The sequence below is a fragment of the Brachycentrus maculatus genome, unplaced genomic scaffold (assembly GCF_059751285.1).
Source record: "Brachycentrus maculatus isolate JH-2025_06_01 unplaced genomic scaffold, ASM5975128v1 h1tg000301l, whole genome shotgun sequence".
NCBI classification, from domain to species: Eukaryota; Metazoa; Arthropoda; class Insecta; order Trichoptera; family Brachycentridae; genus Brachycentrus; species Brachycentrus maculatus.
In genome coordinates this window covers 52,568-66,974 of record NW_028281052.1, presented here as the reverse complement: position 1 = coordinate 66,974, position 14,407 = coordinate 52,568, and the positions used below count along the sequence as shown (strand labels likewise).

The following is a 14,407-nucleotide window of genomic DNA, read 5'->3' as shown; positions in this document are numbered from 1 at the left end:
AGTTAAGATTTTTTAACAGTAATATGAGGAAATATTGAAGATATAATAGCGTCATCTCGCGTAAATGAAAGTTAATGATATTTTTTTATTTAATTTCTTTCATATTACTTGTATCAAATTTGTCATTAAATACATAAACAGACACTGACTTTCTACTTAGAAACAAAGAAGACATTGATGAGTAAAGATATTGCGTAATCAAGGTGTAATCAAAGATTACAGGAAGCCTCTTAAAAAAAAGGAAAAAGGCATACAAATAACGACTTTACTGAAAAAATTATGCAAGATTTTACCACGTGTATATGGTATTAGATATTGTTTTTTTTTTTCAAAATATGTTTTGAAAATTTTAATTTTAATTTTTTTTTAACTCCTTACCATTCAATAAGTATTTTAGTTTCAAATTATTTGTATAATTCTTTTAAAATATTTTTTTTCAATTCAAAAACTATATTTTTAGCAAAAATTTTTATTATATTAAATATTGCTTGGGTTTAAAAAACAAAGTTGTGGCCATCGATCATACCACCTTGTGTGTAAAATTTAAAGAATCAATTACTACCTGTTACTGACTGTTTGTCTTTAAAATGACGTAATTGTTTCCTAACTGGCTCGTTAAGTGATCACTTTGCACACGTGCAACATTCACCATTCTACATAAAATTGACAACCACATTACTCAAATTTTAAATTCGACATATTGATATTGAGCTTTGCAGAAACCACCGCGGGCATGTACAAAATAGCTTTTGTAAGTTTCATCGTAATCGGTTGAATAGTATAGCAGTCTACAGAGGATAAACATGCATACAAACATTCATTTTTTTATATAATTAGACTAGTTGTTATAATATATTACTATGTAAGTTGTGTTACTTATGACTGCGAGTGTAATATTAATTTAAAATTACGTAACAGTGTAAAGTTAACACATTTGACACCTTTCTACGGGAAAGTTAGATCATTTTGAGAGGTAACATCAAAATAATATTCAAAATAAAACATCTAATAACGAAATTAGAATATTTCACTTTCATATTTGGTTATGTGTGTTGCTCTCACACTCGTAAGGATTCGATCGGGCATGTAATGGTCAGAACGCTTGGCTACCGCACTGGAGGTCCCGGGTTCGATTCCCAGGGAAGGGGTCAAACAAATATAAGTGAGTTTTTCACTTTAATATTTGTTCAATACCACCCTGGACTGGTACCTGAGGCGGAGGGCTAATCACCTTTCCTTCATGTATTAACGATCAAGATAACAATTATGCAGTGCCCTATGCATCACCGGGTGCGGATAAGAGTTTGAATTTGGTAGATGTCGTAATCTAGAAAGCTAATCAATAAGTAAAGACTGTTAATACTTTTGATAAGAAATGGATCCGAGGGAAAATGTTAAATATTTAGAAAAGTTGACAAATAGAAGCAGAATAGGTAAAATTTACGATTTAATTTTTTTTAAATAATAAAATGTGAAATGTTTGTGGTTTTATTATTTACAAAAATATTTCAATTTCATACTATTTCTGTGAGCCTAAGCGGCTCATTATTAGAAATAGGTATCAGATTGTGGTAGAGTGGGTTCGAACCGAGAAACTCTGACTCAAGAGTCCGCGACACTAACCACGGGACTTTTCGTCCAAAATTATTTGAATTTTCATAAAAAACATAAATTGAACTATCATTGACTCAAATTTTTACAGGTCATGGAGCGTTTCGAGAAAACCTCTTCCATTTAAAAATATTTATACAGGGTCCGCCATCTAAAGTTTTTTTTTTCAACTAGTGCTTATTTCGTGAATGGTAACACTTAGCTCATGTCTGATTTGACAGATAATTAGTTTTATCCTTCCGCTGAGCGAATATGGTTGTGTATACGCTTGAACAACGCTGGGAAATATTGCGACATTACTTTGAAAATCATGGTAATGTTGCAGAATGTGTGCGAAAATTGCGTACGGTTTTTGGAAGAAGAGAAGCATCGTCAGCTCCGTATGTTCGTTATCTTGTGAAAAAAGTGAAAGAAACTGGCATCCTCATCGATAAACCAAAGCGTGAAAAGCCAAAAACAGTGCGTACACCCGAGAATATCGATGTTGTGGCAGAAAGTGTGCGTGAAGCGCCATCAACATCAATTCACCGTCGTTCTCAACAATTGAACATTTCGGAGACATCATTGAGACGAATTTTGCATAAAGACCTTGGTATGACGCCATACAAAGTCCAATTGGTTCAGGAGTTGAAGCCAACTGACCATCCAATGCGTTTTCGCTTCGCTGAGTGGGCCTGCGATCGACTTACAGAAGATGCCGATTTTGCCAAAAAAATCATCTTTTCGGATGAAGCTCATTTTGATCTTGGCGGGTATGTAAACAAGCAAAATTGTCGTATTTGGGGCACAAAAAACCCGCACGCATACATTGAAAAGCCGGTACACCCAAAACGAGTCACTGTTTGGTGCGGATTTTGGTCCAGAGGCATAATTGGGCCATTTTTCTTTGAAAATGAGCAAGGAGTGGCCGTTACAGTCAATGGCGATCGTTATCGGGCCATGTTGAACGGATTTTTGTTCACAAAAATTGAAGAGGAGGATATTGGCAACATTTGGTTTCAACAAGACGGCGCTACGTGCCACACAGCCGAAGCTACACTCGATGTTTTTTATAGCATTTTCAAAAAAAAAAAGTTATTTGGCGGACCCTTTATTATACCTGTCAGTTTATACTCGGCTGTTTTTTATTTTTATTTTAAAATATGTAATATTTAGAATGTGATAAAACACTTACCATTATGCAGAATACGATTTGAAGGTGACCCATGATTGCTCCTGTATCGCGTTCACGAAAACCCAATGTTAATTTTGATCATCAAATTCAAGTTTCGTTAGAGTCCAAACCTACAAGGAAAAATAATATACACATTAAAAGATGCAAAGACTTCATAATAAAAAAAATCTTCAAGAAAAAAAACTGTCTTGTCATTATCCGTATGATGGTTGTAAGAAATGTGAGTTCACGCATTCGTGGAAGCCCGAGTGTAAATGATAATAGTAATATATATACACACATATATATATATATATATATATATATATATATATATATATATATATATATATATATATATATATATATATATATATATATATATATATATATATATATATATATATATATATATATATATATATATATATATATATATATATATATATATATATATATATATATATATATATATATATATATATATATATATATATATATATATATATATATATATATATATATATATATATATATATATATATATATATATATATATATATATATATATATATATATATATATATATATATATATATATATATATATATATATATAAATATATATATATACACATAAATATGTAATTCACGGTGAATTCTTACAACGATCTTTAGTTTATTTCAGTAAAAAAATTAACACAAACCGTTATTTAAAATGTATGCAAGACCTCTAATAATTTTGTATACTAGAAGTCTTAAAACATGGTTTTTAACAAAACTATATGACGGGTCATCAGCCCTGTTAATACCCACACTTGCGATAAAAACAGCCTGTAAATATCTAATATTGTAAATATATAAGTCATATTTCACCTAATTACTGAAAAAAAAACATTCACTCAAATTCATACATTCTGCCATTGAAATGAGATTTGAATTTATTAATTCTACTTTCCGTTTGCGATGGATTAAAAACGATCCGTGAAATAGTAAAATATGTATTCTGTAATATTGTGACCAGTCTTTCGGAGCAAGCTCAGATTGACAAATTGAATTATTTTTTTGCAGTCATGGCGGTATCGGATTATGAAAGTTCCGTCCTGAAAAAATGCAGCGACAAAAACAGCTTCAGATTTTTTCAGCTTTCAGTGATGCAATCGATTTTTTCAGTTTTCAGTATGAAACATAAAAGTAAAATTATACGTTACTATAAGGAGAGTATTGGTAAAAATTTATGTTGAAATACTTCAGCATACTTTTTGAGTTACTAAAAGACGACTTTTTAGAAAAAAAATGTGAATCATTCAAAGGATATTAATTCATTACCTACTAATTTTTTTGACATCTCAACATAGATGAAAAAGAAAATGGAAGTTTGGTCATTTACAGAGCTCACGACTGTCACAGACTGGTTTAAGTGATCACTTTACACACGTGTAAGATTCAACAATTCCACCCATGATTGACAACCACACTACTCAAATTCTTGAAAGTTCTATATATTTGGTTTAATTTCGTAACAAAGTGCTTGAATCACTAAAATTTCACTACGGACATCTATTGGTGAGATAAAAAGAAGCTTTTTTTTTAGACAGAAACTCTTTTAATTGTATTTAAAGTCCAAATCATGGATTATAATCACATACATGAGAAACGCCAGAAAATATCCATTTCATTTTATTATTTTAGCTTATAATATGAAAAATAATGTTAAATGACTCCTATAATTGGAGATAATCCAGATTTGTGAACAAGTATTTGGATACACTCAATATGTTGTAAAGAACACACATGTCCATATATGTCCATAAATGTATGTAAAAATTAATAGGTTATAGATTTGTAATCAAGTATTTGGACACACTCAAAATGTTATAAAGAACACACATGTCGATATGCGTCATCCTTAAATGTATCTAAAAATTAATATGTTATAACCTGCTGGCAACTTTCACCAATGCATACCAAATGATCTAATCTATTTTTTTACTCGCAATAAATATGACAATACTTTTTACATTCATATCGCGAAAACAGGTTGGATCTTATATTGATGACATTTGATTAAAATACGTGTTTTTATTATTTAAAAAAAAACATATTATGTATACAAACATAAGTCACATATAAAGGGTCCGCCAAATAACTTTTTTTTTTTGAAAATGCTATAAAAAACATCGAGTGTAGCTTCGGCTGTGTGGCACGTAGCGCCGTCTTGTTGAAACCAAATGTTGCCAATATCCTCCTCTTCAATTTTTGTGAACAAAAATCCGTTCAACATGGCCCGATAACGATCGCCATTGACTGTAACGGCCACTCCTTGCTCATTTTCAAAGAAAAATGGCCCAATTATGCCTCTGGACCAAAATCCGCACCAAACAGTGACTCGTTTTGGGTGTACCGGCTTTTCAATGTATGCGTGCGGGTTTTCTGTGCCCCAAATACGACAATTTTGCTTGTTTACATACCCGCCAAGATCAAAATGAGCTTCATCCGAAAAGATGATTTTTTTGGCAAAATCGGCATCTTCTGTAAGTCGATCGCAGGCCCACTCAGCGAAGCGAAAACGCATTGGATGGTCAGTTGGCTTCAACTCCTGAACCAATTGGACTTTGTATGGCGTCATACCAAGGTCTTTATGCAAAATTCGTCTCAATGATGTCTCCGAAATGTTCAATTGTTGAGAACGACGGTGAATTGATGTTGATGGCGCTTCACGCACACTTTCTGCCACAACATCGATATTCTCGGGTGTACGCACTGTTTTTGGCTTTTCACGCTTTGGTTTATCGATGAGGATGCCAGTTTCTTTCACTTTTTTCACAAGATAACGAACATACGGAGCTGACGGTGCTTCTCTTCTTCCAAAAACCGTACGCAATTTTCGCACACATTACCATGATTTTCAAAGTAATGTCGCAATATTTCCCAGCGTTGTTCAAGCGTATACACAACCATATTCGCTCAGCGGAAGGATAAAACTAATTATCTGTCAAATCAGACATGAGCTAAGTGTTACCATTCACGAAATAAGCACTAGTTGAAAAAAAACTTTAGATGGCGGACCCTGTATAATATTCCCAATGAACAATTTCCATTACTCATTTTAGGATTAAGGTTAACAAGACTGAAAACAAATAAGATAAAAAAATTAACAAAAGTAACGCAGGGAAAAATTTGAAATATAAAACAATAAACGGGTAGAGTAAGAAGGTATATAAAAAAAACATATCGCTCACTCCTTTCAAGAACGCCATAAAAAAAAACTTGATTTTTCAGGAGAACGTTTTTAAAGTTCAAACATAAAATACAATGTATTAAAAATAAATATCAAGCCACTTATTTAACTTTTTACTGTACAACAGATCTTTTTAGGTAAAACCTGAATATTTTTTCTACATTTGAAAAATATTTAGTATATTTAAAAAAAATATTGAACAATACCTTTTCTTCAAAATGCAAAAATAACACTTTCTGCCTTGTAGCGGGTAAATATTAAGTTAAAAATATGCCTCTTTTGGTGGGATATAGTACATTTTCTGGGCATTACGAAAACATGCAAAACTCAAAATTGACGGTTTTTGATTTATGACGATCTTGAAATGAGTGAGCGATATGGTAAGAAGTATGTTTAAAGGAAACAAATGAGAAAATATACCTAATCACTAACACAAATATCTTTCCATAAAGTTTTTTTTCGTTTCATTCATTTTTGATCCCTGACTGGGTTCTATTTTATACATCGCTCACTCCTTTCAACAACGTAATATATCAAAAATTGTTTATTTTCAGTTGTGCATGTTTTCAGAATGCCAAAAAAATGAACTATATACCAGTAAAATAGGCATATTTTAAACTTAATAATTTATCCGCTACAGGGCAGAAAGTGTTGTTTTTGCATTTTGAACAAAAGGTATTGTTTATTATTTTTTTTAATATTCTAAATATTTTTCAAATGGAGAAAAATCCTTCAGGTTTTCCCTAAAAATATCTGTTGCAAAGTAAAAGGTTCAATAAGTGGCTTTATATTTATTTTTAATTCATTTTATTACATTCTTAAACTTAAAAAACGATCTGCTGAAAAATCAAGTTATTTAATATATGACGTTGTTGAAAGAAGTGAGCGACATGTCTCGATGAATTCCGCATCATTTTCAAACACTGGTGTTGAAAATGATGCGTTTTTGAACGCCGGTGTTGAAAGAAACCACTCACTCAAGATTTCAAGAAATAGTAGTAGTTACCAAGTAAAACTTAAATTAAAACTATAAATTTTATTTGAAAATACCGACTTAGCTTGTTAGTTAGGCGAATATCAAACGATTATTACTTGACAATAGCTATAAAGTACCTTACTCTATTGTGTAATACTAGAATATAATTATCGCTAAATTAATTAAAGTATTGTGTTCTCACATCACTCTGAAAATGAATTATGGTCTCTTTAATATTAAATAATGACTTGTAATTTTACAATTTGATACAACATATCAATTATTCAATTATTATTAAAATATCAAATCAATTTGATAAAAAAATATAACTAACCAACCATCACGCCACAATCTGTCTTTGCAAACAGTTAATTCTTCTTCCACGTTCATGTTCTCCTCATACATACCCACCGATTATTTCTCCTGACCTGACCACGCCCAGTATTTGAAATAATTGATCATGTTAAGTTATCCTTGGTCTTCCTCTGCTTCTTTTTTCAACCAAATTCATCTCATATTTTTTTGCTGTTCTTTCTTCACTCATTTGATTCACGTGCCCAAACACATCTTTCTTAATTTTATCGATGGTGTTTATATCATGATATACTCGTATATTGATATATCATTATGTGATACTTGTTATTTTCTGTTAGTTGATATCTTACTACTACTAAGATCACGCCTTTTTACCGCAGGGGTAGGGAGAAAGGACGGAACGTCACACTCTTCAGTCCCAACACACACACTCCTAGCTTCCGTCACATTCATCAAGTCATACGTGCTCTCAGATTACGTAGACTTTTGACACCACCAGATTTAAGGTTCTGATTGATCTGGTCGTTTCAAGTCTTTTTCGGCCGTCCTCGTTCCGTTCCCCCGTTCACATTTGCTAAATAATACACTTTCTTAGTCAATCACTCGTTATCCATTTGATCCACATGTCCATACCACGTTCAAGGACTTTTATTGATATTTTCAATTATCCATTGTTCAGCCTTATCTACATTATTCTCTAATATCTTCGTTTTCATTATATCATATAACGATTATTCACGCATTCGTCTGATAGATCGCATTTCAACGGCGTTCACTCTGCTTTCATCCTTCTTTTGCCATGTTTCGTTTTCCAACATCACTGTCGGTACCAGTACTCCGTTGTGAACCGCCAGCTTAGCTTCCATGGACATATTTTTATTTGCAATCGCTCTGTTCAAAGCACCATTTATTCTATTGTTACAGTCTGTATATTACTCTCGTTTTTCTCAAATCGCAAATCCTAAAATTATGGACAAAAAATTGTGGTTTTTTTATCTTTCATTTGGACAGAAAGATGAAATAAAATTTAAAAAAAAAACATAAAACATCGTAAATTTTTTTTACTAAAAAACTTTCTTTGGTCTCATTTTTATCTAATATAACCGATCGAAATGGATTTTTGTATATTTATTGCAAAGTATAATAATAGATGAAATATTTATTTTAATTCGCAGATCACAGGAAAAACAATGCAACCCATTTTATATATGTATTTTTAAATCTAGTAAGGCCTTATAAGCACTGATTAATGCGTCGATAATGGTTTTATGAAATTAAACATTTAACATGTTAATGATATCTTAACAAAAATAGAGAAGTTTTTTTTGTTTTTAAAATATTAAAAATTATTTTTTACTGATTTGTTTTATAATACTTTGAGTGTGTCCAAATCAATGTTCACAAATCTGGGTTTGTCCACTTAGATATCCGTGACATGTGTTTTTACCTGTGCCAGATAATTTTTTCGGCAATGTCAGTGCCATCTGTTGAAAGTAACAGCAATTTGCGCAATATTAAACATTTCTCATGGCGGGCAGCGTGCTTCTTAACACTGCTGTCGCATTATTGCATTGTTGCTTCAAAGATTTGTAAGACAATATTTTAATTACTTCACAAGCATTTTGAAAGAAAACATGCTAAATATATGTCTTTCTTTTCCATTTAATCAGACTGAGCCACAGCAACGCGTGGCTCAGTCTGATTAAGCTACAGCCAGTATTGAAAATCTCTATAACATTTATATGCAATTACTCATATCGCTCACTCCTTTCAACAACGTCATATATCAAAAATTGACAATTTTCAGTTATGCATGTTTTCGGAATGTCCAGAAAATGTACTAAATCCCAGCAAAAGCAGCATATTTTTAGCTTAACATTTAATCGCTATAGGGCAGAAAGTGCTGTTTTTGCATTTTGAAGAAAGGGTATTGTTTAATTTTTTTTTTAATGTGCTAAATATTTTTCAAATGGAGAAAAAACCTTCAGGTTTTACCTCAAAAGATCTGTTGCATAGTAAAAAGTTCAATAAGTGGCTTGATATTTATTTTTAATACATCTTATTATATTCTTAAACTTCAAAAACGATCTCCTGAAAAATCAAGTTATTTCATATATGACGTTGAAAGGAGTGAGCGGTATACTAAGACTGTCATCTGTTATATTATATTTTAAATCTAATAAAAGTTTTAATATAACTTTAAATTTCGTAAGCAATGCAACCTTGAATTGGGTTCCTATATAATTTACATAATTTACCAGAAATTACATCACAATTAATAGGTTTCTACTCTGAGAAGTACACATACTATGGGCAGTAGATGTATTATTTTCATGGATTTCAGGCCCACGATTTGCAATATCCCACATAGAGGCCACCCACTGCATCTGTAGCTCCGCAATAATAACGCATTTAATTTGCAATTGAGTAATTTTGACGGAGTGCTGGTACCAACACTGATGTATGGAAGCAAAATATGAAATTGGGAAGGATGAATGCTGTGGAAATGCTGAGTGATCAGACGAATGATAGGAAAATCGTTGTACGACGGAATTACTTAAATATAATCCAGGAGTCTGACTTTGTATACAAATAAAAAGAGTATCTGCTTAATAAAAGCTTTCCTCATTCCAATATAGATGGCTGTTGTGAGCTCTCGTGATTTGTGTTACGAGATTGATAAATATATCTAGAAGATACAAAAAAAAATATCTGTATGTTTTTAAAAATATTATTTTTAAATGATTTTATAAAATAATTAAAACCAAAACTTTTTTTGATCATTTTACTTTTGGTATTATTTTTCCAACCGGTTGTGACAAGCACTTCGTCTTCTTAAATGATGGATATCTACGTATCATTCCTGAAAAAGACAAGGTGCTTATCGAAACCGGTAGGAAAAATAGTGACAGAAATAAAAGTTGGCAAAAAACAAAATTGGATTTCCATTTATTTTATTAAGATTATAAAATGTGCTACAAAGCGTCAGCAAAAACATTCGAGAAACCTATATAATTAATTATTTATACAAATAAAAAAATGAAAAAGTTAATATTTATACATTAATTAATATTAATAGTTTGTTAATTTTTTAATGAAGATGAGTATATTTTGTTAAATTATTTAGTTGTATTTTTCGTGTTAAATGATTAAGTCGTTTGTTTTGTTCAATCATAATTTTTTATGTTAAATTAATAAAACATTTTTATAAAAAAAGCCTGGTTATTTTTTTATTATTGTTGTTTTTAAATCAAAATACGTACTTGATCCGCCAATATTTTCTCATAAAAATATTCGTTCGAAATTCGTATATACGATTTGAAGTAGACCCGTAAAAAAAAACAATGCTACAATTAAAAAGACCTATAATATTGAATCAGATACTATGTTAAATAGTTTATTTTTCACGATTCATAGAGTAGAAAGATAGATCATGCAGATTATATGAAAAGGTAACACACATGTCTATGGTTTGCTACATATCACAGTCTCAAATGCACTCATAGATCTGTCAGAATTGGCGCGCTGGTTAAATTGCATCGCGTTCGGAAAGAGTTGGCGCGCGCGGTGATCACGGCGTTTGGCGGGCTACTGATTGTGAAACTGGCGGCAAACCGATACCGGCGCCAAACTGTAGCACTCTCAGATCACTCCCACGGTAAGGGACTGGACTCGTGGTAGGGATACCACGAGTCCAGCTCCGACAGCCTAGCGCAATGGGGCAAACAGCTCATCCTAAACATCAATACTTTTGAAACCAATGTTTTGACAAAAAAATTGGAGCATTTTTTTAATACTATTTATTAGTTGCTAAAGAAAATTACCCTTGCCTATTACGTACAAGGATTTATTGCATATTCAGTTTATTTAAGCTCAACTTCTTCCTGGCTACATCCCGGCTTACTGTCTTTATAGACTGCTGTGGTCAGCTCTCCTCGTCTTCAGGTTATAGGTCCTTCTGTCCTGGACAACGTCACCTAGGCCATGCCTTCGAATCATGTTATCTTTTTGCGTCACCCATAAATTCCTTGGTCTTCAACTATGTAGATAACTTTCATATTATTTTTTGACATCTCATCAAAGATGAAGAAGAATATGGAAGTCTGGGCATTTACGGGGCTGACGAGCGTCATAGGCTGGTGTACATCTCACCAATAGATGTCTCTAGTGAAGTTCTAGTGATTCAAGAACAAAGTTTCTAAATTGGTTCATATATATAGAACTTCCAAGAATTTGAGTAGTGTGGTTGTCAATAATGGGTAGAATTGGTGAATGTTACACGTGTGTAAAGTGATCACTTAAACCAGCCTATGACGGTCGTCAGCCCCGTAAATGCCCAGACTTCCATATTCTTCTTCATCTTTGATGAGATGTCAAAAAATAATATGAAAATAACTCCTGCAATTGGAGATGATCCAGATTTTGTGAACAAGTATTTGGACACACTCAAAATGTTGTAGATAACTTTCAATGTAAAATAAGTAAAATAATAAAAAATAAAAATAACTAAAACCAGCATTACGCAGGATGTCCGAATATGCCCGAGGATTCGCGAACCATGCGGCGAAAGTCGCCCAGAACAGCGCCATCTGTCGCATGCTACCGGACAGTCACGGACGATAGTGAAAGTAAACCTTTGTTTTCTATATACTGCAGGAATGCACGTTGCAAAAAACGATATACATACTTCCATACTAGTTACTAGTGCAGTGGACAAAGAGAATCATGGCACCTTTGTTTGTTTGTACTACGTAAAAATTTATCTTTCATTCCTGATGTAATTAGTCTCGCTACATACTCCACACGCGTACAGTTCATACATTTTAATCCATTTTTCAAAGAATTGTCTTCCGGCTGACATGCGTTTTTGTCTGGTATTAACTAACTGACTAATTAACCATCATACGGCTTAGGGTAGGCAGAGAGAATTGAACGCCACTCACTCTGCCTTTGCAAACTTGCCTCTTCCATATTCATGTATCTCCTCATACATACCCGCCGATTATTCCAAATCCTGTCAGGTATACCTTGTCCGCTTTCAAGGTATACCTGATCATGCCAAGTATTTTTCGGTCTTTCTCTGCTCTTTTTTTCAACTGCATGCACCTGATAAATTTGTTTTACAGTTGTTCCTCACTCATTCGTTCCACATGTCCAAAGTATCTCAACACGCCATTCTTAATTTTATCAATAATGCTTATCTCAGCCTTGCATTTTTTCATTATATAACCATTTGAACATCTATCATACATCGCTTTGCCGCATATTTTGACTTAATAACGACTTCATTAAATCTACAGTATAAACTCGATATAACGGACCTCTTTTAAAGAACTTCAGATATAACGGACAAAAATCTATGTAGATGAATGTGAACCTGAAAATAATATCATGACTTAAAGTAAAGTAGTAGATGAAGTTATGGATCTAAAAAACGAAGATGAAAGTAAAGATGCGAGGAAGAAGGATGGCAAGATCACATCTCGACGATCTCATTTATTGACCATTCGTCAGATAACGAAGTTATTTTTTTTTCGTAAATTTAGAGTAATTATTGTAAAAATAAAGCTGCAAATTTCAGAAGTGCAAAATAACTTGATTCCTTTTTCAAAGCAGATTTACCGCCAGCAACGTCACTTCACGACGATTGTCTGACAGTAAATAGAATAATAATTTTTAATTTAAGTTTTGCTTAGTAAAAACCAATGTTACTTTTAAGAAATAGTGGCATGTAATGAATAAAACTTAAATTTAAAATTGATAGATTTTACCACAAAGTGACTGCAGAATCAATTAATGAAAGAATTTTCATTGATTGATTCGGTAGTCACTTCAACATAAAATTTTGTTTAAGTTATTATGTATCGTGTATTTATATTAAAATACATGTATTTATATTAAAATAATAAATGAATAAACTTTTTATTCATTTATTTTAAACCAATATTTATAAAACGGACTTTCAGCTTTATAACGGACACCCCCTCTCTCCAATTAGTACCTTATATCGATGTTTAGCAGTATTTTTATTCATACTTCCAGTATTTTAAAAATTAAAAAAATATTTTCAAAGGAATAACTCGCAAAGCCTCTATTAGAGGCTTGTCTGCAGGTAGGATAGTAAGGACAGGGAAGATAAATGTAAATTTTACATTTCGAATACCCAGACCAATTGAAAATAAATCTTTCTTGAATTTATTTTGTACTTGGCGGGAATCGAGCCCGCGACGCCAGTTTTGTAATCGAGCGTCTACCCAACTACGCCACGGCATCTGTCAAATATACTTAGCTAAAATCGACCTACCTTTCTTGATTGATATTTTAATTTCAAATATATTTTAAGCGTCTTAAAAACGGTGACATGAGGGGGAGTTTGTTGGCAGTGATCGTAAAATACACAAACAAAATATTATATCATACATATATGTAAACTGTCAGCGCAAAAAATCCAGGTCCTCCCACTGTCGAGAAGGTGAACTCGGCTGAACTTGAAGCGCAGAATAAATAACACGGAAATGTTTTCATTGCCAGAAACCTACGTGGATCTGAGACAATACAACCGCGGGTAATTTTCCCAATTATAATATTACGGAAACTGTAATTGAACGCTGGGAAAACACCAATCAACAAAAGATTTAAGCGAGTTCACACCAGGCAAAAAAATACACACTGCTACCGGTCAAATTATTAATTTGTTATATTATATCACTAGTCCATTGGATATAAAATTCTAAAATACGTCTAAAATAGAGGCAATTGGTTTAATAAATGTGTTTATGTATTTTCCAAAGTGTAAAGGCTGGGGACCGTATCTAACATGCTGTCGCTTAAATGGTCTCGTATGGCGTATTTTGAAAATTAAAAAAATATATATCCTTGAAATATGTGTACATCGCTCACTCCAACGCCAGAAAATCAAAAACCGTCAATTTTCAATTGTGCATGTTTTCGGAATGCCCAGAAAATGTACTATATCCCAGCAAAGGTGGCATATTTTCAACTTAAAATTTACCCGCTACAGGGGATAAAGTATTGTTTCTGCATTTTGAAGAAAGGGTGTTTAATTATTTTTTTAAATACACTAAACATTTTTCAAGTGGAGAAAAAACATT

The 14,407-nt window shown here is 32.3% G+C and overlaps 1 protein-coding gene across 2 annotated transcripts in view; it reads right to left on the bottom strand.

The window, feature by feature from the left end:
* Nucleotides 1-10,891, bottom strand: part of LOC148304833 (uncharacterized) — a 61,707-nt gene extending 50,816 nt beyond the window's left edge. Inside the window, exons 1-2 of one of the 2 annotated variants that reach the window (XM_088267619.1) lie at nt 10,559-10,891; nt 2,786-2,895 (exon numbers count right to left, since the gene is read on the bottom strand). In XM_088267619.1, coding sequence (XP_088123745.1) covers nt 2,786-2,818 — 33 coding nt within the window. In that variant the 5' untranslated portion in view covers nt 2,819-2,895; nt 10,559-10,891. The remainder of the gene's footprint in view (nt 1-2,785; nt 2,896-10,558) is intronic. The other variant, XM_088267620.1, reaches the window with a different exon arrangement.
* Nucleotides 10,892-14,407: the final 3,516 nt, after the last annotated feature.